This window comes from Haliotis cracherodii, unplaced genomic scaffold, assembly GCF_022045235.1.
Source record: "Haliotis cracherodii isolate W230 unplaced genomic scaffold, xgHalCrac1.p SCAF_43, whole genome shotgun sequence".
NCBI lineage: Eukaryota > Metazoa > Mollusca > Gastropoda > Lepetellida > Haliotidae > Haliotis > Haliotis cracherodii.
The window spans coordinates 1,130,402-1,155,991 of NW_027266301.1; the positions used below are offsets into that span (position 1 = coordinate 1,130,402).

General features: G+C 37.9%; 1 protein-coding gene across 1 annotated transcript in view; it reads right to left on the minus strand.

Moving 5' to 3' along the window:
* LOC139441721 (mucin-3A-like) overlaps positions 1–25,590 on the minus strand; it is a 193,036-nt gene that overhangs the window by 120,935 nt on the left and 46,511 nt on the right. Inside the window, exons 3-4 of the mRNA XM_071222515.1 lie at positions 22,558–22,697; positions 4,649–4,651 (exon numbers count right to left, since the gene is read on the minus strand). Of these exons, the coding sequence (XP_071078616.1) occupies positions 4,649–4,651; positions 22,558–22,697 (143 nt within the window). The remainder of the gene's footprint in view (positions 1–4,648; positions 4,652–22,557; positions 22,698–25,590) is intronic.

A 25,590-nucleotide genomic window follows, 5' to 3' on the forward strand; every position in this document is an offset into this window, starting at 1 on the left:
CTTTCTGGATCCTTCCATTTCACTCTGTAGTAGATTTTGCCGTTTGCTCTCTTGGAACTTACAATTGAGTGGATGTCCTCTGGATTGAAAACCTGAGGGATATCCTTGGTTTGATTACCTGATGTTGGACTTGGAGGTTGAACCTGGCCATCGTGAAGTTGTTTTCTGGATTTTGGCTGGTGATGTTTACTATTCACTCCTCGAGCTCCCTTTTCCCTTTGTTTACCTTTTCATTTACCTTGGTTGGAGTACAAGGACCTGGTGTGGCATGATTTTCCTTCATAGTTGTTGTACTTGGACTGGCAGGTTTTTCTGTTGTACTTGGAGCATGGTTTTTCTTCTTTGTTGGGGTCTTTTGCTTCGGACTCTTGTTGCTGGAAGTACCTGCCTTTGTTTTGGAATTGACCTTCTTACCTTTCTGTTGTGGAGGTGATTGATCAGTAGCCTGGTAAGTTGAACTTGTTGATGGGGAATTGTTGCTGTCAAACTGAGTATCATTGACTGGTTCCTCGTTGTCATCCATGACTCCTGAATCTATGTCACTGGGGTCATTGAGGTATAGTTCTGGAGGATACTGTGGACGATCAGCAGGATCAAAATATGGCTTCAGACGGTTGGCATGGACCAGTGGTTTGTGTATTTTGTCGTCAGAACTTCGGCGTCGTTTGTAGGTATAATTTGGACCTGTATGGATGATATAATAGCTACCATACCACTTTTTGGTTAATTTGTTGGAAAGGCCTTTTTCAACTTTTTGACAGTAAAGCCAAACTCTTTGAACTGGGGCGAATTCTGGTTCTTTAGCCTTTCTATTATATTGTTCTGAATACACCTCCTTAGCCCGCGCAGTGTTTTCAGCTGCAATTGTTCTAGTGATTTCCAGCTCCTCAAGTAAATTTGAAAGATAACTTTTGTTATTGTGGCCTAAATTTTCTTTTGGAATTAATGCTACATCTTGTGGAGCTCTCATTTCTCGGCCAAAAAGCATAACATATGGGGATTTTGGTGTTGATGAATTTGGGGCCATCTGATAGGCCATCATGAATAAAACGGGGCCAATCATTTTGAGACTTGTTACAATAGGCTCTTAGTTCACAAATTGCTTAGCATAAGTAGCAATATCGCTGTACATTTTGGGCCAGTAGTACTTAGGTCTCATGGTGTTGTGCATCCTTTCTTTCCCGTGGTGGCAACCGCTAAACTCTGAGTCATGATAGGATTGCAGGACTTGATTTCTGAGGGTTCTTGGGACTGCCAGCTGTTTAATGAACTTGTCTGCATGGCCTTTCTGCCTTTGTGGAACAAATCTGTATAGGATGCCTTCATCAATTTCAAAAGTATTTTGACGATCTTTTTCATTTTGTGCAAGGACATCATCCTCTTTGTAGTCAAAGATTTGGATGAAATCTGGACAAATCCTTCGTAGGTGACATAAATTTGGATGTTCTTTTATACTTACTTCAACCAATGTGTCTTGGGTAACATCAGCATTTGTAGCATGTAATGCTGCGACATCATTAACTGGTACTGACCTCTTCATATTCAAAGGTGACTGACCAATGTGTTGTCTGTGTGTCTGATTCTAAGTGATTGACAATAGGTGTGCAAATATCCTCAGTCTGAGTTGTCTGTGTGACCTGTGTGGATGAATGTGTGTTTGGTAAGATTGTACTGCTAGTTGATTTGCTTTGCTGAGTTGAAGTTACTGAGAAGACTGTTTTCTCAGCATCTTCTTCTGTCTGATCATTACAGTTAATATTTTCCTCATATTCCCTACGTGAGAGTGCATCGGCATTCCCATTGGCTTTGCCGCTACAGTGAACAATGTCAAAAGTGAAGGCAGAAAGTTCCAAAGACCATCGTCCTAACCTACCTGTGGCATCCTTGATGGATTTCAGCCATTTCAATGCTATATGATCAGTGTAGACTGTGAATTTGGAATTTGCAAGGTATGGACAAAAGGATCTAATTGCTTTAACTAGGGCTAAGCCTTCCTTTTCTGTAATGCTCCAGTTCTTTTGGCTGCCATGAAGAGATCTACCACCAATTTTGCCTGTTTCAGATAGTAAAATACTTGCTCCAAATGTTGGAGATGCTCTTCAAAGTTTTTTGCTGTAAATTATCAAATCATCAATGTAAATCAGCGCAACCTTAAAAAGCAATTTTCTTAGCACCTTGCTCATGAGCTGTTGAAAACAAAGTGGAGAATTTGTCAAACCTTGGGGCAAACGTTTGAATTGATAAAGGCCTTGATGGGTGACGAAAGCAGTTTTATGCTTTGAATCTTCATGTAATGGCACTTGGAAGAAGCCATTAGCAAGGTCTAAAGTTGAGAAGATCTTAGCTTGGGCATTGGCGATGTTATCAACAACATCATCAAAAACAGGAAGAGGCCATGACATTGTTAAAGTGACAGAATTCAACTTTCTGTAGTCTCAAACAAATCTAAATGAGCCATCACGTTTCTTGAATAGGATAATGGGAGCTGAATACATAGAAGTAGACTCCTCGATCAAATCATACTTCAGAAAATCATCTATAAGTTCTTCAGTGACTTTTTGGAGATGAGGAGATTGGCGATATGGTCTACTCTTAACGGGTGGGTGGTTGCCAGTGTCAATGATATGTTGGTGCATGTCAGTCTTTCCTAAATCTGCAAGACATGTTTCTATTTTGTCCCAAAAATCTAAGTAGTCTGTGTCGTTTATCTGGAGTCAGTTGCGTATTGGTCAAATCAAATCCTAACTCTTGTGCAATTTTAACTTAATCCCTGGTGTCATTGTCTCTCTTCTCATTGTCGGTGTGAACGGTACTGATGAATGGTTGGTCAGAGTCGATTTCAAAAACAGAGTCTTTGTCAATGTAACTAAATTTGCCTACAACTGTACCCTTGTCAAGAACTTTTCTTCTTGGGAGGGATTAATAAGCCTAGATGTAGCAGTTTTGCTTTTCACTTTGGAAAGAGTTCTACCACCTGCTACTTCAGAATGAGCAGTGAGGGAAGCAATGGGTTCAATCAGGATGAGGGAATCCTCTTTGGTCTCTGATAGTCTAACCTTGAAATGAATTTCACTCTGAGGGGGGATGTAAATCTGATCTATTGTTTTTGCTAATCCACTAATCTCTTGCACTGAATTGGCTATGAAATTGATATATTGCCTATCTGAGGTGCTGTTGTTAAGTATCAAGGAATGACAGCTATAATCTAAGACTGCATCATTGTCATCAAGGAAGTTCTCACCTAGTATCACTGCCTCTGGAAGCGTAGGCAGAATATGGAATCTTTGAGAAAATTCCTGATCCTCAATGACAAAATCTAACACAACTGAACCTAACACTTTATGAAATTCGCCGCCAACACCTTTAACCTGTGGAAAGGGTGAGTTTCCAAGAGTAAGGTTTTCAAAAGCTGTGCTCAGAAAAGCAGACGAAATACAACAAATGGATGCCCCCGTATCTACTAAACAATTTGTTGTTTTTGTGCCAAATTTTGCCTGAATTACACTGTTGGCAAGGGGCGTAACTAAAGACACTGTTGGAATTTCACTTTCAAAGTTACTTTCAATACCAGACTCCATATTTGCCATGACACCTATTAGTATGTACCGTACTAAATTTAAGTAAGACAAGTAATCATCAATGTAGTACTTACAATATTTTAAGACTTTTTCTTCCTTTGTTGGTGTCTCTGCAGGAGTTGGTTGTCTTTAATCCAGTGTTCAGGTCAGAGGTAGATGCAGCTTGTTTGTTATTCCATCAGATGATCACGGTTGGACATGTCCTCCAATGGGTTCTTGTAGCTGGTTGTAGTTAGTTCCTGGACTCTGTGGTTCCGAAAACGATGATTCTCCGCCAAATTATCATGGAACTGTTCTGGGTGAACAATACCTTTCAAATGGCGTGATGGTTTTCTTGGGGAATTAGTCAGCAAAGAGCCAGAGTCACAGGAGACTAATCACAATTTATTTACAAGAACAATTAACAATTTATAAAATACTTAGATAAGGGTGCCACAGAGAGTCAGTACACTCTCTGGGCTGTGGGAGAGAGGTCTGCTTGGTAAGAGAGTCAAACCCTTTCTCTGCCTAAAACCTGGCTACAGTATGTATTTAACAATAATTTGAACAATAGAAAGGAATGTGATTGGTTGATACACGATTGGTTGTGCCCTATGCTAAATGGATGGCTAGACAGAGGGGAATACTAAATCCTGTTAATCCTGTTGGACTGGCACTAATCTTGTTGACATATTTACTGGATGCTTTGAAAGAGATTATGGTGACACTATAGACGGGCTTGTGTTGGGGCTAATCCTTAATGCACTATAAACGAGCTTGTATGGGGGCTAATCCTTAATGAGTCTTAATTGAAGTAATTGCTGAATGTTATTCTAATATAGGTGATGACAGATTTACTTAAATAAAATAGTTCAAGGTAATCTTTTATCTGGGAGATGGGATCTTAACACCTTAGGCTAGTATTTATCTAAAAGCTTCAAATCTATCAAACTATGTAGACGTAACCCTTGTCTTATTGAATAGTATGTCTAGAAGATGCGCTTCCATTACCTTAGGCTAGCATCTATCTTAAAAGCTATAACTGAAACTACTGATATTTTATATATGCATTTTTACCTGATAAGTATTACTTGCTTAACTATAATTATATGAAATGATGTATAAATATTACATCATGATAACTCATAAAAGCACTTGATGTAGATCTAATTATTATAGGATAACTTAGTGTAAATGTTATACCATGATACTTCCATAGAAAACACGTGGTCAAAGTTCAAACCTTTAATTTTTAGGTGTTTGTGCAATACAGAAGCATATTAGAATATCGTAACTTCTAAGTTTCATTACCTGAATTAAATTCTCTTCATAGATTCATAGACTCATAGCTTCGTAAAAACACCATATTGCTTCATTGTCACACCAGACATTTCGTTAATTACCCTCGGTTCTCTTGCCAAGTTTCTTTCGGCCCACATGGCATTTGTTCGTTCCACTCAAGCTAGCCTTTTCACCCAGAAGACTTCCAAAGGGGAGTTAACTCTAGGGTTAGCGTAACACTCATAAAAGCTTCAGCTACAGTTATTGTGACTTATAACACATCCTTCAATGTATTTATTAAAAACATGAGTTCTATTTATTTATATGATGTCGTCGGTGTGACAATGTGAATAAATATAATATAATATGACTGCATGTGAATGTGATGTGCTCTTACATATATACGTGCAGAGTATGATGGCATTCAAATATGACAGAGCGCTGAATTATAAGATTTACAATGCAGTATTCAAACTGTTAATATAGGAGTTAATTATATGACACAGGTATTCTCTTGAAAATGGAATTACGTTTCTTACCAGCAAGAAATATATATTTTGCTAAATTGTTGCAAATACTTTGATTAGTCGAGCTGAATAATAAGAACATTTTCTCACGACTTGGAAACATGTGATAATAATTGGGTATGAGATTAGACCGCAGATGAAGATAGAACGGACACACCATACAAAAGTGGAACTCATCTTCGATAGCACTTACAACACAGAGGGGACAGAAACGTTCATGTCTTGGTATATTATGATATCTGCCTGTTTCAACCATAAGACGATGATTGGATCCAAGAAAATTCAAGATATTAATTCGAAATAATGTTACATCAATTAATCGAATCCAGTTATTATATGAAAATTTATCCCTTACTGCAGAGAACAATTCAAGCTTAGAACAAGATTCACAATTATTGTGCAACACTTGATTTTCAATGTCTACGCTCCTTTGCCTAAACTGATGTAAGAATAAGTCAGATCTACCAACACCCTGTTGAAGCCATACCTCTGCAAATCCGTAAGAAAACAGCAATGATTTAACCTTGAGTGCCCAGCAAGCATTGCCATTCTCTGCCCTTTTATACTGAAAACTATATGTTTTTTTCAAAATCAAATTATTATCTTGTATCAATAGTCGAAGCCAAAATTTTATAATTTTTAAATAATGTGACACTTTGACGGAGTTTTGCATCAAGACAGATTTTACAAAGCTATTTGGTGTGTTTCTACTCAAACCCAAAGTCAATTTACAGAATTTACTGTGCTCATTTTCAATGTCAGGTGATCCATGGAATCCCCAAACTTCCGATGCATATGTCAAAATTGGTAACACTTTTACATCAAAAATTTTGAAACAGACATCTGGTGGCAGATATGAGAATTTACCTAGTCTAGACTGGAGGATTTGAATCACCTTCCAAGCTTGCTGGGCTAATGTCTTCTGAGTTAAACTCCACGAGCCAGAAGAGGATAACTGGACACCGAGATACTCATAATTCGATACTGTGGTGACATCATCATTGCCTATCTTAAATTTTTCCTGATTTCTAAGTTTTCTGCCATTTCTAAAAATGACAACTTTACTTTTATCAGTATTAATAGTAAGTTTCCATTTATCACAATATATAGATAGTTTATCAAGTCACTTTTGAAGACCAACAACTGACACGTCCATTAAAATAATGTCATCTGCGAACAACAAGATGAACAGTTCTAGAGTATGTAAGGTAACACCATGAGCATCACACTCCAAATCCTCGACAATGTCATTAATTAAAAAAATGAGAATAAAAATGGAGACAGCTGACATCCCTGTCTAACACCTGAGCTACAATCAAAGAAATCTGTAAGACCACAATCTAATGAAACACAAGATTTGACAGATTTATACATATTTTTAAGAACTCTAAATACTCGTCCCTTGATACCACCCTTCCATAGTTTGAAAAATAAACCATTTCTATACACAGTATCAAATGCCCCTTTTAGATCGATGAACGCACAGTATAGTCGACCTTTTTTGTAGGAAAGATATTTACTGATCAATGTCTCAACAACAAAGATGTTATCCGTGGTCTGAAAACCCTTTCTGAAGCCAGATTGTTCTCCAACGATACAACTTTCCTGAAACGCCCAGTTATTCAACCTGTTACAGAGAATTTTTGCAAAAATCTTACCAGCTACGTCTAGGAATGTTATAGGCCTATAGCTTTGGGGGTCACGTGAAATACCTTTCTTAAAGATTGGAAGAATGATACCAAAGGACCACTGATCGGGGAATATATCAGTAGACATAAATAGGTTAAACAAGCATGAAATACTCACATTCCCCGCCAATATGACATGTCAGGTGTGTGCAATGCATTAGCTCCTGAGAACTATGTTCACTGGGCCTTTTTGTAAAGAAATATACTACGTTTTTCAAGATCTGCACCTGAAACGAGGATTACCTCCATTTTCAGTCTAAATCATAGTCGCTGCCATGGAAACTCGAAAAATAAAAAAAATAAAAATCCCAAACTATCCAAAGGCACCAGTTCACCACTAGACCAATCAATGTGCAAAATATGGTGAAGAAATATGGTCGGTTTTCAAGATCTGCTCCGGAAACGAGGACAACTGCCATTTTCAGTCTAAATCAAAGTCGTTGCCATGGAAACTCGTAAAAATAAAAAAAATTTAAATCCCAAACTATCAAAAGGCACCAGTTCACCACTAGATCTATCTATTTGCCAAGTTTGGTGAAGAAATATGGAACGGTTTTCAAGATCTGCTCTGGAAACGAGGACTACCGCCATTTTCAGTCTAAATCAAAGTCGTTGCCATGGAAACTCGAAAAATAATTTTTTTTAAAAATCCCAAACTATCAAAAGTCACCAGTTCACCACTAGACCTATCTATGTGCCAAGTATGGTGAAGAAATATGGTACGGTTTTTAAGATCTGCACCGGAAACGAGGACTACCTCCATTTTCAGTCTAAATCAAAGTCGTTGCCATGTAAAATTCAAAAATTAACTTTTTTAAAAATCCCAAACTATCAAAAGGCACCAGTTCACCACTAGATCTATCGATGTGCCAAGTTTGGTGAAGAAATATGGTACGGTTTTCAAGATCTGCTCCGGAAACGAGGACTACCGCCATTTTAAGTCTAAATCAAAGTCGTTACCATGGAAACTCAAAAAATAACTTTTTTAAAAATCCCAAACTATAAAAAGGCACCAGTTCACCACTAGATCTATCGATGTGCCAAGTATGGTGAAGAAATATGGTACGGTTTTTAAGATCTGCACCGCAAACTAGGACTACTGCCATTTTCAGTCTAAATCAAAGTCGTTGCCATGGAAACTCAAAAAATAACTTTTTTAAAAAAAAATTAAAAAATTAAAATCCCAAACTATCAAAAGGCACCAGTTCACCACTAGATCTATCGATGTGCCAAGTTTGGTGAAGAAATATGGTACGTTTTTCAAGATCTGCTCCGGAAACGAAGTGTGACGGAAGGACGGACGGACAGACGGACGGCACCCATTCCTATATCCCACTTCCACTTCGTGGCGGGGGATAATAAATCCAACAGCATGTTCAGACAAACCCGTGGAGCGTTCTGAAAGAACTCGACTGATATACCTGAGAGACCTGGTGCTTTACCTGGCTTCATACTGCCTACTGCTGATAACAACTCGTTTATACTGATAACTTCATCTAGCTCACTTTCTATATCAACAGTTCTATCAATCACTTCAGCTGAAATAGAGTTCACAAAATCATCAACAGATTTATAAAATTCAATAAAATCTTTACATTCATGGATTCCATGAAATACAAATTCAAAATAACTCATCCATTCATAAGATGTAATGTCTTTTGAAATGACAAACGATTTATTTTGAAAAGTACGCCAAAATCTCTTATTGTCATTATTATTCAAATAATTTACCAAATTGTTGGCAAAATTATTCTGGTAACAACGAGCTTTGTATGAGCACAAGTCTTTATACTCTCACCAAGCTGATGTATATTGCAGTCTGTCAACTTGGTTACCGGAGACATGAAATGCACGAAGCCATCGCCGCGCATTAGCACATGCACTTTCACAGTCAGGATCAAACCAGTTACGTCTCTTGTTTGATTGACAGTTGATTGATGTGGAAGGATTAATTTCACAATGCCTGGCACATTTTGATAACATGTTTGTAAACAAATCAGTTGCACTGTTTACCTTGTTACAGGCTACTGCATCGTCGAATGCTGAATGTATCTCTGTCGATCGGTTATTCCAGTTAACATACGTCGATTGATTTTCATCTTTCCATTTGTATATGGTCCTTGTTGATAAAAGACCAGGGGAATTGACACTTGATGAAGTTTTTACTTTGAGAGAAAATGCAATTGGTAGGTGAGTGGAATCAACTTGATCTCCTATTTGAAAAGATTATATCATCAGGAACGAGGTTTCAAATGTCAGTACATAGTCAATAACACTTTGACCATTGTTAGCAAAGCAAGTATGATTGCCCACCCCAGCATCCCCACCAACACGACCATTACAGATTCTGAGACCTGTAGTTTTACAGAAATCAAGTAGATGTTGTCCTCTTTTATTTAAGACATTATCTTGGGAGTGTCGTGGTATGAACTTACTATCCTCCACATAGTGTACATCTTCATCTATGGGCAAATGGGTAGTGTCATCGTTTTCAATATAATCATGAGCACAACCTGTCCGGGCATTGAAGTCTCCCATAATATAGATATGACAATCTGGAGAATCAGTTTTTAGATCGGTGATATCATTATCAAGGGTGTCAAAGATATTTTCAAGAGAGTAAACACTAGAGTTGGGTGGAGAGTAATATATGAGTGCAAGGAAAGAAGTTTAACAACATGTTTCGAATTTAAGCCATAGGATATTTTCGGAATCAGTTTGGAATACAGAGCAAAATTCACTTATGTCATCACTCACCAGATACAGACGTCCTCCAGAATTCCTGATAGCATTACGATGTTTACGCCTCAATTTCCAGAACTGAGAATAGGCATTGAACACAAATGCATCTGTCTCGTCAGCCCAGGTTTCCACGAGGCCAACGGTATGAAATTCGGCAATGTAATCCTTAAATGATGGCACATTTAGTTTTGATTTCAGACCCTCTATATTCCAGCACATGAATCTCAAGTCCGTCTCTTTGTCGGAAGGGCCTTGGCCAGTCTACTATTGTTCAGAAAGTGAATCTTCATCTCCACAGTAAGCGGAGCTGGACAGAGGAGGGCGACGTTTGATGTGTTTCACGAGTTGAAGTTTAGACGAGTCTGTATCGTCCAGCTTGAAGAGGTCGTCGTCAGTTTGGAGTTTGGTGTATCTCAGCATAGAGAATTTATTGTTCTGTCGAGCCTCAATCATAAAAGATTTCAGTCTATTTCTGAACTTGCGTTCTTCCTCCGTGAAGTCATGGGAGATATGTATCTCACTACCTTTCAAATTTCGGGAAGAACCCATCACCTGAGATTTGTGTTTTGGGTGTGTGAACGTCACGAGGACTGGTCTGAGTCCCGGGGTTTTAGTCGTCAGTCTTCTTGCTGAAAGCACTCCTACATTTTCATCAGAAGGTTTCAATTTGTTTATAATAATTTCATTTATTTTTTCTTCAGTTTGGTCATAAGTTTCTCTCGTAGTTTCTTCCACATTATAAAAAATAATGTTATTTCTTTTACTTAGGCTCTCCATGTTATTTATTTTACGTGTCAAGTATGAAACTTGTTCTTTTAGGGCAGAATTCTCATTACCCATCACCTGGAAATCCTGTTCAATGCAATTTATCCGGTTAGACAGTGTTAAGAAATTGTCACTCATATCCTTTCTCATACCTCGAAGTTCTTTCAGAAGTTCACTGTTACTGGGTTCGGAGTTTTGAGGTTTGGTGGTTTGTCTCGTCACTCTACTTGCACCTGTATCTTCTGGGCCGGGGCCTGGGTTTAGGTTGACATCATTACCCAGCTGGATAAGAAGCAGAACACTCACGACGACGGCTGCTCTCACAAGCCTACCTGTACCTGCCGGCACGTGCATCGATCATGGCGACACGCATGGCTTGAGCGACCAGTAAATGCGATAAAAGTTGAAGCAAAACTGCCAACACTTCTTCTATACGTTGCTAGATCACACCCCATAATTGTTTGTCATTAGGTTTCAATACATAAAGGGGTTATTGAAGTAGTATTGACGACTTCTACTGCATTTTCATCAGAGCTGCTTTTCGTGCGTGCTCTCACCTCGCCGCCAGGTGGCGCTCTCCTATATATGTTTGTGTATATTTACGTGTATATTTATGTTTTAAGTATATGTTTCAGGGCGTTTTTTCTGACCTACAATAAATCCTCATCACATATTACGACCTGTGTTGTTTATGAACATCCAGTTACACACTCTTGCTCCAGTATGCCTAGATTACATTTGTGCTGCGTAGTTATTATATACTGAACAACAAAGGTTTCTGTGACATTGAATAAGATTTAATGCAAAGTTATGTTTTTTACCAAATCTGAAACAATTTCGGTTTGCAACAGATAAAAGACTCCTGTAAGTGTTCAAATGGTTTAATTTGCTATACTGACTTCAGAAAATGCATGATTTCATAAAAAAAACATGAACATGCCAAAATGTCAATTTACAAATCAGTAGCGTGTGTGTCCACCTCTGGTTGTCGATTATTGGTTACGAGTGGCCTGCCACTCCGAGGATGGTTTCTGACTGCATTCGTCTGCTGCCAATGTTGCCATAAACACCAAATTGTGTTTCTGTGGACGTTAAATTGTCTTGCAACATCACGTTGACTCGATCCTGCTTCAAGCATACCAATGGCTCGCAGACGATCATTTTCGGACAGGTGTGGCATTTTGTAATGTTGAATAATTGCGTAATTTTGTTGTTTTTCTGAGTGGTTGTTGTCAGCACAATGCTAAACAATGCATATGGAATTCCGTTAATGCACATGTTTTTATACCCATTCTTGGGTAGTAAAATGCAAGGGGCTTGCATAAAAGTCAACTTTTGGATGGAATGCATGCTTTTCTGTAGCAGTTGCGGTTTTGTGACTTGATTCCATACATGTACTACAATACTGAAAACCAAACTTTACTTGTTTGAAAAATATATTAAAATTGGAAGCCGACATTCACTTGAAGCTTGTCGCTTGTGGAGGTGGTTTCTCTGTAGAATCCTTTACATTGATTCCAAAAACCAGGTCATCCAGTTCTTCAGCAACAATATCCATAAATTCAGCAAGATGCTCAATTCCTGGATACTGACCATTGCGCTTTAGAACATTTACAGCTTCTTTTCTCCATTTGCCTTGAATGAAGAAGGGGAGCTTCTCAACAATCTTTTCAATTGATTGTTGATTTTGCCTAGCCTCCATATTGCTGTCAGTGAAACCACACAACTTCTAACAGAATCCGTGTATCATTCTCAGTCCAGCACTGTCATTAATTTCAAGTTAGGGACTTCCGTCACCTTATCCAACCATGTTTTAGTCATGACATATTGATTGCAAGTCTCCAATATCTCCAACAGTAGCTTTGGCTTGAAAGTTACCAATCTCTGGATCCATGATGACACAGCCTAGTGCAATACTGTAAAAGCCTATATTCAGTTTGCACTTTTACTGATTGATGTTTCCCTTGACACTAAATGTTTTGGGATTTGCTCCCATTATACCATCATCTTTAACAGCAGGGGTCCATCAATTTCACTGATCTCCATTTGAAGATTCTCTTCTTGTAATTCAAGTTCAAATTTCTTTAACTTCAGTTCCTGACTCTTCTTCAGAGCAAATTGTTTGACTTTGCAGCTCTCCTAGCAGCAATCTTCAATCTCGTGCTACAACTACTTGAATGGCTTCCTATACTTGACGCACTTGGTTTTACTGCATCATAATGCCACATCAGTATATCACTGTTTTGAGTGATCTGACATCTTCTTCATGTACATTTCCAGTTTACTAATATCTTCGGCATCATCTCATACTTCAATTGATTTACTTTCTGTGTCAAACTGTCAAAGATTCTCTCAATTGAATTCACAGCACTTTCAATGTCTGTAGAACTAGCATTCTTATTTACAATGAGTCTATATATCTGATTTTCAGTTCTGGGAAATGCAGATTGGATACCCGCTCTTTCTATATTCTGTTAAATTATCCTTTCACTTTCAACTTCATCCATATTTATTGTTACCTTACACTGTCTTGAATGGTTTATTTTAGCTCTTTCAACACCGCCAAGACATAGTCACATCAAAATACTACCAGTATATAATTTTACTAACCTATCTCTCATATCATTCATTTATTTAATCTATCTCATTTCACAAAGTCTGAAAATCATATTCCATTACAATTTATATTTTTTTATGGATAGATTAAAAAATTATTCACCATTTCCATAACGTTATTGAAAACAAAATTCTCGGACACTCACTTCGACAACAGGTTCACATTGAACACGTCAAAGAGCAAAATAAAGACTTGTCAAGCAAATATATTATACAAAGTAATAAATGAAATCAACAAAAATATCTAAAAGTTGACAAACTTACATCTAAGTTATTTTTTCCATCTTTTAGTGCCATGTTCATAAGTTTATGTTCACCATGTGTAATGTTAGGCAAATGGCATCTCGGCTTTCATTGCCTCGATTTCTCAGCTCGGACACAATGTTTAATGCCAAAATATATGCATGAAATATCTTTGTCACAGTTAGCACAATTCATCCATAAAGTTCCATATCTTTAATGTAGAGCGCAAGTTCCTGCTTAAAGGGGCACTGATCTAACGCAATTCCCCGGACTGTTTGTGCCTTTGTTATTGTTTTTTCCCCCCCGTGAGTACCCGGATGATTCGCAACGTAACTGAGCGTGACCAGAGACTGGGCTACCGTCTGCAAGGACAGCTAAATAAACTTAGAGGCTGGAGGCAATATTTGTTTTACGCATTTTTGCATAAACACTGATTGGTTAACTGTGATCTATAAAGATTTCGACAAAGGGCGCATGTTAATTAATTTCTTCAGCCTAAACAAACAGACAAAAAGAACGACGGAGCTCATCGGATGTCGTCATTTGGAAATACCCCAGATGGTTATAGTTTAATACTAAAAAAAGTATCCATGCAGTGAAAGCATTTTCGGATTTCGGCGATAATACGATTACTACTCCCTTGTTATCATCCACGTTTTCTCGTATGACTACACTTGTGTATTTGTCGTCATTCACTTGATGCTCAGTTAATGAATCTATTACAGGCACAATTAGTGGTAGCACCACTTAGATTACCTGACAAAGGTTCCCATTTGGCATTTATTGTGTCTGGGGTAGTTATTCAATCTAAATCCAGGTTTGAAGTGAGGTGAAATGTGTGTTATGTAATATGCACGTGGCAGCCCAGCAAGAGATGAATGATCAGTTGATTTACTCTTTATTTGTAAATCAACAGATCATTCCTAGTCATCAAAGGATTAACAGAAAATACGTTGATTGATTAATCACTGTTATCTTGCACAGTGGATATGACAAAAGTGAGTGTTTACATATATAGGTTTACTAAAACAAAGGGAATACACTCATATCATGGCGTGAAGTGACGATGTAAAAACAACATACTTTGTTCAAAGGGTTAACTGATAATACGTTGATTGATTGATCATTATTATCTATCACTCAATGGATTTTTTAGGAACCGTGGACGTTATGAAAATAGTTGTCACGTGGGCTTTCTCAGCCGACCCTTGAGACTTGACACCTATGTGAAACACCTGAAACAATCCAAGTGATCAGTTGAGAAACGAACACGTGTTATAATATCCCGAAACGATATATACAAGAAGAGAAGAATATATATCTTTTAAAATATTTGATTGTTACAGAGACACGTGACATCGAATAAGTTTCTTTGTACAGCTGCAGACGAGTGGGATATTGTTCCTTTGTGTGGATATTCACGGATGCATTCCTCGAACAAGGAAGCTGCCTAAAATGTATACACATAAATTTGGTAGGTTGTAATTATGGTATTTGCATTTTGTTTTCCTTCATTTGAACCGATTCGTTCTTGTTTCTCTACGTCTTGGTTGGGAAATTCTTCAATGTGCGATAGACGTTGTTTTCACAGGTCTTTTCCTTTGTAAGCGTGTATATATTACCAGTCAGTTTGTAAAATGTGATTCTCTCAGGCAATATATAAAATGTGTAAATATTTCAGTCATTTTGACTAAAAAATCTGTCCAGATTGATTAAGACGATCAAAAGGGCCTACAAACATCACAACAGATTACTATGTAGGATTAGAAGCCAAACAACATAGAAATGTACTTTTCAACGTAACATTTTCAGTCTCTTGGTGATGACATTAAACGTAAAAATGTTATCATAATAATACAGATGGAAATGTTTTTCAGTCACTTTGTAAAATAACTGAATATTTAGACGTTTAATAAATTTCTAACACATTTTGACAGTAAAAAGATATATACACACTATAAAAAAGCAATGCTCAGGTGAAATATTTACTTTGCTTGAAAGTCAAAATAGCGTAAACAAAAATCGCAAAATTACCAAGCAAGTGATTTATCAAAACTTCGTCACCATTACCGATGCTACCCACAAAGATACCTACATTTCCTTATTATCTCGAAAACTGTATTTCATTTTGTTGATTAATGTGACCATACGCCCTTATTACTACCGGTACCCATAAAAGTGACTAATGCGCTTACGAATGGCGCAGCAGAGGTCCCGAACTAGTCTAGATTTCTGCTATACATCCGGGTACTCACTGGGAAAAAACAATAACAAAGGCAACAACCAGTCCCGGGGAATTGCGTTAGATCAGTGCCCCTTTAAGACATTAAGAATAACACAATTTAACAAAAACCTTTCGTCAAAATCTGAAATTCATCATACACCATTGCTGTAATTTGATTGGCTGCCTTAGGTCAGATGCTCAAATTTAGTAAAATGTAAATATTTTTTACATTTTTATACTTATCCTGCATTACTCCGTATTTCATTTACTGCTGTCTTCTGACAGAGAGATGAACTGTGTGAGATCCAGCTGCTGAAGAAAAGTTGCTCCAACAGGTAGAAGGCAGCTCTCCCGCACAGTCGTCATGAAGTCATGACGTCACATCAAAACACATAAGTTTCTTCGTGGGGAGGCAGCATAGAGAAGGGAGGGCACTTAGACTTCGTAATGAAGGATAAGTATACAAATGTAAACAAGAGTCATCCGAAGATGACATATGCCCCCGACGTGGCATGTCAGTAAACTGTGTGTACCTTCAAATGTATTTAATTTGGCAAGGAAATCTTTTTCCTTGATGCCAAAACCAGAAATATAATGAAGGTTATTAAATATTGGTTCATGTAGCTCACTTTCTGATGATCTCATGAAATTGTAATAACAATAACTTCGCAGATTCGCATATGAATAGCTCTGTAGTAGCCTCATGACACAATGGCATAAAGACACTGTACTAGGTTATGTAGCTCACATCATATATAGTATATGATATCGGTAAATAGTACATCTTAGAAAAAATGTTATTGCATGTATGAGACAAAAGTATTTATATAAGCCTACCATCATTTATGAATGGCTATCCAGGTGATCTTGTGATCTGACCAGTAAGTGTTGAGTGTGCCTGTCTGGCAGCTTCCTTCTGGCAGATTGGTGTAGATATGGTTATAGCAAAGGCACCAGTACATAACCTGTTTGATAGGTGTAAAAACTTTTGAGAAGCTAAGTTGTATGGTTCGGGAGATATGGTCCGGACAAGAGCACTACCCTCAAATTTCCTAAGTTCATCATATTTCCATGGAAACGACAAAACGACAAAAATATAAAATTCTAAAAATCTCTAAATAGCAAAAGGCACTTCTACTGAGCCTGACTGTTAAGTGTACCAAGTTTTGCGAAGCTAGGTTGTACGGTTTAGAAAATATGCTCTGGACAAGAGCACTACCCCAAATTTCCTAAGTTCATCATATTTCCATGGAAATGACAAAAAATAAAAAATTCTAAAAATCTCTAAATAACAAAGACACTACTACTGAGCCTGATTGGTAAGTGTACCAAGTTTTGTGAAGCTGGGTTGTACGGTTTAGGAAATATGCTCCGGACAAACAATGATTACAGACAGCCAGACAGACGGACAGACGGACACACTGATGGCTATATACCTCCGTCATTATATGTCGGGGGGGATAAAAATATTAAGGAGGGACCAATAGCAAAAGTTCACTTTGTCGACACATGCATCATTTTACAATAAAACACCACAAGCATGCTACAAATTACATTATGTATGTTGGTGAAAGCAATCACACAAGATAAGGGGGTGGTCGGGTACCCTAGTGGTTAAAGTGTTCGCCCTTCACATTCGATTCCCATTTCTGGTGTCCTATTATGGTTCTGTTCTGAGGTACAAAACCTTCCAAATGGTTTGCTGGTTTTCTTGGGGGAGTTAGTCAGCAAAGAGTCGGAGTCACAGGAGACTAATCATAATTTTATTTACTTTTATCTTTACTTCAGCAGAGGGTGCCACAAAGAGTCAGTACAACCCTCTGGGCTGTGGGAGAGAGATCTGCTTGGTTAGAGTGTCAAACCCCTTCTGCTTACTTATATTACTTACTTATATTGGAGATTTTACGTGTGCTTTCTGACTGCAAGCGTATGTCGCACACGGGCTTGGCCAGGCCATTTAATGTGTTTCCGAAAGGGGGAAAAGGAAGTGGTGGTACAAACCAGAAGGGGGGTTCAAGGGTTGCTTATACAGTGATCGCTCGCTATTGCGCTCTTCGATAAAGCGCTACTTCGGTTACTACGCGCGGTAACGCATGGCTCCCAAAATTTATGTACACTTTTATTACTGATAGTTTTACACAGACATAATTGTATTGTTGTTCGTTGTTCATTTGCACATAACGCTTCTCATTGCATAATCAACCGTTTATCGCTGAATGGAGTTCTAATAATCTGTTTGAAAACATCCGCGGCAAGTCCCGGAAATACGATTGTTCAACTAGTTAACTTTTCACACTATCGACCTTTGATCTTAGAAGCGCATGCATGCAATAAAAGAGAACCACAAGCGAAGTTTATATTCTTAATTAGTGGGCAATCCAATTTGAGGCGACACTGTCACACACATGTAGTTGCTGTCACAACACGGCGGTCATTCATTTCGTAATCGCGCTTTCGTAACATCGCCTGTTTTTTTCCGTAGTTATAACAAGCGATTTCATTGGATTAAAATTTGTTTCTAATGACGCTTTCTTGCCGAAATCTACTACAAGTTTCGTGATTGGTCAATTTTGAGCACGTGCCAATCAAATTATAGCTGTGATACCAAGCTCGTGTTTGATAAATTTCAGAAGTTGGCGAAAGATTTTCTGGGCCGCGTCCCAAACAAACCCTCTCATCCAAAACCTAATTAACCAAAACATTAGCCCAAGAAACCAAGCTCTAGCTCGCAAACACCCCTTACTCACCCCAATATCCCAAAGAATAACTAACTACCTCAATGAACACCAAACTCAAAATCTTAAACAAAACTGCAAAAAATCAAATATCTTCACCCCTAAACTCAAAATACCCGAAATAGACACAACGCTAGCTAACCAAATAAATAAACAAACCGACCCAAACATAGCTAAAACCACCACACTTGCATACATACACGAAAATTGGCCAAATTGGTGTCACATATACACTGACGGATCTTCAGACCCGATCTCCAACCACACAGGCTTCGGAGTCCATACCACACAACCAGTTATATCCACACAATCTTACCGACTCCCTAACAACCAATCTATATTCACGGCCGAACTTATGGGCATGGCCTCAGCCCTGCATAACCAACAATCTAAAAACAACAAAAAAATCCTAATTCTCACTGACTCCCTTAGTGGACTACAAGCCCTCCAAAACAAAAATACCAAAAAACGACCTAAATTAATAAACCAAATACTTAAAAGCTCCAACGACCTAACAAAAGCAGGCAAACAAATAACCTTCTTGTGGATCCCCGCCCACGTAGGAATTTACGGCAATGAAAGCGCCGATAAAGCAGCTAAATTATCTCTCAAAATACCAGAAATAAGCCTAAACCTACCCATCTCAAAATCAGAAATTAAAAGTGTAAACAAACAAAAAATAACCAAAAAATGGCATAATCAATATCAAAACTCAAATAGCCAAATCAAGAAAGTGCTCAGAAAACCACTAGCCAAACCTAAAATCCTACACCCCTCTAAAAAAATTGACAGATTAATTACAAAACTCCAAACAGGACACACTAACCTAAATAACCACCTAAAACAACTTAAAAGACACACCACAGGCAACTGCCCCCACTGCAAACAACCCGAAACCACAGAACACGCACTCATTCACTGCACCCACTATCAAACACACAGAACCACACTACAAACCGCCCTCAATCTAAATAAAGTTCCTACTCTAGATGAAATACTAAACCCTCAAAATAAACTAGAAAACTTCAAGGCCCTAGGCGTATTCCTAATCAAAACAGACCTAATTAAGCGCATCTAAAAATTAATTAATCTACCGATTCAAAATCCAATAAACATACAAACACCCACCTCATCCGGCTCCCTTAGTTCCCTCCTCCACCCACCTCGGCATTTATTCCAAATTTAAAAATTTCAAAAAATCAATATAAGCAACCCCTAAAAGCCCCCTCTTGGGTTGCACACACCACTTTCACCCTTCTCGGAATACACTAAATGGTCCGACCAGGCCCGTGTGCGAAATACGCTGTAGTCGGAAAGCGCACGTTAAATCTTTTATATCAGTCTTTGTATAATATATTTAAAGATTTGTTTAAAACGTCTTTATTTTGCTCTTTGATGTGGACCCGTTGTCGAAATGTGTGTCCGAGAATTTTATTTTCAATAACATCGCGGGAAAAAGTGAATAATTTTTTAATTTATCGATTAAAAATGATAAATTGAAATGGAATACGTATTTCAGACATTGTGAAATGTGACAGATTTAATAAATGAATGATATTACAGGTAGATCTAGGTCCATAAAAATATATACTATTTTGATGTGACGTGAGATAAACACATATTGATGATTTGAGATTTTCCGAGCGCGCCTCGGCCTCGGTTAAACGGCTCATCGTCTATAACGCCCACCAATTATTTGGACCCCATTGGTAGCGTTACAGCGAGCGATCACTGTATAGTAGTTTTGAGATTTTGATATTTGGAATGAATGCCAAGAGTGGGTTGGGGGCGAACTAAGGGAACTGTGTGTGGTGGGTGGTTTGTTAGTTTATGTGATTTTGTTTTATTAGTTTATTTGGGGTTTAGATGTGACTAATTAGTCCTGTTCTAATTAAGTATATGCCTAAGGCTTTGAATTTTTCTAATATATTTTGTGGATTTAGGATTGTTTCTAGAGTAAGTGCAGTATTAAGATTTAGGGTGGTTTGTAGTGTGTTTCGGTGTGTTTGTAGTGTGTGCAGTGAATGAGTGCGTGTTCTGAGGTTTCTTGGTGTTTGCAGTGTGGGCAGGTTCCTGTTGCGTGTAGTTGAGCTATTTTAAGGTGGTTATTAAGTTTGCTGTGGCCTGTTTGTAGTTTATTGATTATTCTATCGATTTTTTGGATGGGTGTAGTATTTTTTGTTTAGTTAGGTTTTTTTAAAGAACTTTTCTGATTTGGTTATTTCAGCTTAGGCATATATTTTGCAAATTTTTGGTGATTTTTTGTTTAGTAACACTTTTAATTTCTGATTTTGACATAGGTAGGTTTAAGCTTATTTCTGGGAGTTTAAGGGATAATTTTTCTGCTTTATCCGCGTTTTCATTGGCAAAAATTCCTACGTGGACGGGATTCCAAATGAATTCTATTTGTTTGCCTGCCATAGTTAAGTCGTCTGAGCTTTTGAGTATTTGGATTATTAGTTTGGGGCGGGTTTTTTTATTTTTTATTTTTGAGGGCTTGCAGTTCACTCAGGGAGTCGGTTAGAATAAGGATTTTTTAGATTGCTGATTGTGTAGGGCTGAGGCCATACCCATTAGTTCGGCCGTGAATATGGATTGGTTGTTTGGGAGTCGGCAGGATTGGGTGATTTTATTTGGTTGTGTGATGTGGACTCAAAAACCTGTGTCTTTGGAAATCGGGTCTGAGGATCTGTCTGTGTAAATGTGACACCAATTTGGCCAATTTTCGTGTATGTATGCTAGTGTGGTGGTTTTAGCTATGTTAGGGTCAGTCTGTTTATTTAGGGTATTGGCTAGTGTTGTGTCTATCTTAGGTATTTTAAGTTTTGGGGTGAAGATGTTTGATTGTTTACTGTTTTGTTTGAGATTACTTATTTTTGTGTTCATTTAGGTAATTGATTATTCTTTGGGATAGTGGAGTAAGTAGTGAGTGTTTCCGGGCTAGGGCTTGGGTTTTGGTGCTAATATTGTTGTTTATTATGTTTTGGATTAGAGGGTTTGTTTTGTCTGCCCCTTCTGATTAACATTTTGCTTTTGTATGTATTTAACAACAATTACAACAATAAAAAGGAATATGATTGGTCAATACACGATGGGGTGTGCCCTATGGTTAATTAATGGCTAGACAGAGGGGAATACTTAATCCTGTTAATCCTGTTGGACTGGCACTAATCTTGTTGACAAATTTATTAGGTACTTGTAAATAGATTAAGGTATGACTTATAGACCAGCTTGTCTGGGGGCTAATCCTTAAGGAGTCTAAATTGAAGTACTGGCTGAATGTTATTCTAATATAATATTTTAAATTTGAAGTTTACACAATATACAGCTTTTCCATTGGATGAGAGGTCGGTCACATGACCACGAAATTGACGTTCATAAGTGTATGAATGACACAATTTGACGTTCATACGTTTTTCACGATATTGTGTTCTTGAAATGAGGTAAACACTGACGGATTACTTCCACATTCCTGGGGAAACCCCTGGGAATTCCCTAGCACGAAAACATACATAAGCGTTCTTTCTGATCATTTAGAAACTTTATTCTATATCTCAGCGTTTCAGCATACATTGAGAAATGTCAGAGAGCGTGACTGCATGATTCTTCACGAATATCCTTGCCACGGCCCATACTAACGAACAAATGAAGAAATGAACATCTAAACTATCAAGGTATCGACTGGATCCGTGCCTAAATCCTTTGAGGTAAGAAATTGTGATAAAAAAATTATAAGAATTGACTTTCACTTTGTGTGAGTTCATTGGAGTATGAAGCTGCGATGTTCATACAGTTTGGCCCTCACTCTATGAAGGTTCATACTCCAATGAACTCACACAAAGTGAAGGTCAATTCTTAAATAGGTGATGACAGATTTACTTAAATAAAATAGTTCAAGGCAATCTATAAGACTATGTAGACATATCTTTTGTCTTATTGAATATTATGTCTGGGAGATGGGATCTTGATACCTTAGGCTAGTATTTATCTGAAAGCATTAAATCTATTAAACTATGTAAACATAACTTTTGTCTTATTGAATAGTATGTCTGGGAGATAAATGTTATATCATGATAGTCCCTTGCTGGAATATTGCTAAAAGCGCAGTGTAATATCATACCTACTCACCCACTCCCACAAAATGATCTGAAGCATCACGATGAACATACAGTTCCCTACCTGGTATCTCCATGTGATGACGGCGGCCGGGGCAGCACACGGGGTGGTCACTGTGACGGAGATGGTGTTCTGTGGGGTCATGGAGGACGGGAGAGAAGTCAGTTGTGGAGAGAATGTCACAGAGCTCCAGTCCAGGACAGCTGGCAAGAAGGAATGATACAATTATGATTCTGAAAGTCTTGAAAGTTCACACAGTCCAGCCAATCAAAACCACAGTGTGTGGGACAGAAATGAGATATATTAATAGGTGTTGTAACATGTAGAGCTATGGTGGATTGTAAATTCAAATGTACATTACATTCAGGAAACGGCTCACTTGACTGCCGCATGCGTTCATTTGAGCTATATCACTAGACCTGGCATTCAAAAAATGTATCAAAGTAGTTAATAAATCATCATATTCACCTATTTATTAAAATATATTAGAAATTGTGTTGTGAACATATTTGGCCATTATTATTGTAATTAACAGACCCACATAGCCAATCCTCCAGTAAAGACATTAAAACACACACTATATATGTTGTTCTCAAATATCAAACAATAGTTATCATTACTAATAATTCTAAGAATACTATCTCTATTACATCATAGCCATAAATCCTGTATTTTGGCTGCAGACAGACCATAACTAAATCTTTAGATTTTCAACAGAAGTCTTCTTCGCTGTCAACTACACACACCTAATGGCAGATTAGCTCTTCAGCTCTTCTGTGCGAAAAGGCTGGAAAAAACGCCACTTCTTTCCAAAACCTCTCACCCCTGGAAGCAGATGAATTGGGGGTGTGGGTGGGAGTACTTTCTGATGCAATAGAGGTGGTATTCTTCAAATTATTAACAACCACAACTAATGTTTGATAATCCCTGCGAATTCTTTACCTCTATTACATCATAGCCAGAATATTATAAGCACAGTATTTGGGGCAAAAAAAGTGTTTTCAATATTAATTTAAAATGAGATTTATGAAATTCTATCAGGCTCTAGGTTAAAATACGAAATGGACATGTGAGAGGTGACTGTGCTGGGTGAGGCTTCAACCAAGAGGTCAAAAGGTTATCAATTCTATTGCTCTTAGTGACAACTTCTCATCAGAAAAAGGGAATTAGCAGGATCTGGTCTTGTAACATAAGTACAAGAGAGAAAATGAAAAGATGGTATAGATAATCAGTCTTGAAGTGACCAAATATTGTATGAATTATTGCTTGAGTGGAATCTGAGTAAGGATATCTTGGTTAATTGGTAAATACCATTTTGACATAGTATCTGGCTTTCATCCTAGGTTCATGAACTATGTTCAATTGACTGATGAATTTAGAAAGTTAACTGAGTTATTTTAGACAATAGGTGTTTGATAGCACAAACTGAATCTGCCATTTGGGGATTGGAAATTAGCTTCTATTGAAATGAGCGTAGGAGTCATTTCGGTATGACTTGGAACATTATTTTGGTGGGGGGAGATAAAATTCTCATTGAGAGTATTTTAAGAGTTGTCCGGGAGTAGTGCGGAGATTCGGAGACTCACGGCTGAACAGAGAGGTTCTCTCTAAAGATTGGAATTCCGGGTCAGAAAAGTATTAGAGCTCAGGCTCTTTAATGCATCCCTTAGGTATGTGTTGTATTCAAGTTATACAGGCAACAAGAAGATAACTGAGGACCTTGTGTGTATATTTATGATTAATTCTATCATGAATAAAAAGGACTGGAGCAAACCATCTGACTTGTGATTTTGAAAGAGAGCTACATCATCCCAAGAACCAAGGAGTAGTTGATAAGTACAAGTGACAAAAGGTAGAAGCGTAAAGTACAGGGAACCTAAGGTTACATATGGCCGAGTTGCTCTAAGATCACCGTACCATGCTCATCACAAGTTTGAACGGTTTGCATCTGCAGCTGAGTTGATGTACACTTGTTGGTTGTTAGCCTGAAACGAGCCGATGCTATTTGCCATTCACGGTAGGTGATGTCCTGTAAAGCGTGAATTGATTGTGAGGGATGTGTTTTGCCCTTGTTTTTGGGAACTATGCTCACCAGGAAGACTATTGTTGACTGTTTGAAAGCCGTAGGGTGGTCAGTTTCCCATGAAGGGACTGTGTTATTGATTTCTTTGGTAGTACAGCTACTACCATAACAGTGATATTGATTTTCTAGTGTGGGACAGTTACACTGAAGGAGGACCCGTGCTACACGCTTGAGTGCATAGGAACCTTTCTGCAGTATTATAAGACTGTTTGACTGAGAGTTTTGTTTGTATTACTCGTATTTATTGCTTGTATCAATTATGTGGTCTGCAGCATGTCATCTGATGATGAGGGTACAGTAATGAAGTATTCTACCAGAGGTAGAGGTAAATCTGCTTTCCTAAATAGGTACAAGAAAAATTCTGTTAAGATATATGATTAAGTTATATCTTAGAAAACAGAAGGATTGTGAGAACTTTGAGGACTTCCTGCAAGGCCTCGAGCACGAGGCATATAGCCTTGAACGGTTAGATGACAATTTTGTTAAGGACGCTGTGATCAGGAACTCTGGGCCTCAGATAAAACTAGCGTATAGTCGACGAAGTCATCTATATCCCCCGCCATTTTAACACGTTATGGTCCCAAACCGGGTAACTGACCGAACATTTCTCTTAGGCCATGTCAAAATAGCTGCAATAGAAATTCTAAAATAAACATTTATAAAACTCCTTAATATCAAATGGCACCAGTTCAGTATGTGTCTGGTAAACATGCAAAGTTTTGTAAGAAATTATTTAACGTTTTTTGAGTTACGCTCCGGAAACGAACAGCACCCTTATAGAACCTAAGTCCAACTTGTTGCCATGGAAATGTAAAAAATAAAAATTGATAAAATTCCTAAATAGCAAAAGGCACCAGTTCAGCATGAGTCTGATAGACATGCAAAGTTTCTTAGAGAAATATTAACGATTTCTGAGTTATGCTCTGGAAACAATTTCGGGACGCACACTCGCACGCACGCACACACGGACACACGGACGGAACCCATTTCTATATCCCCCGCCAACTTTGTTG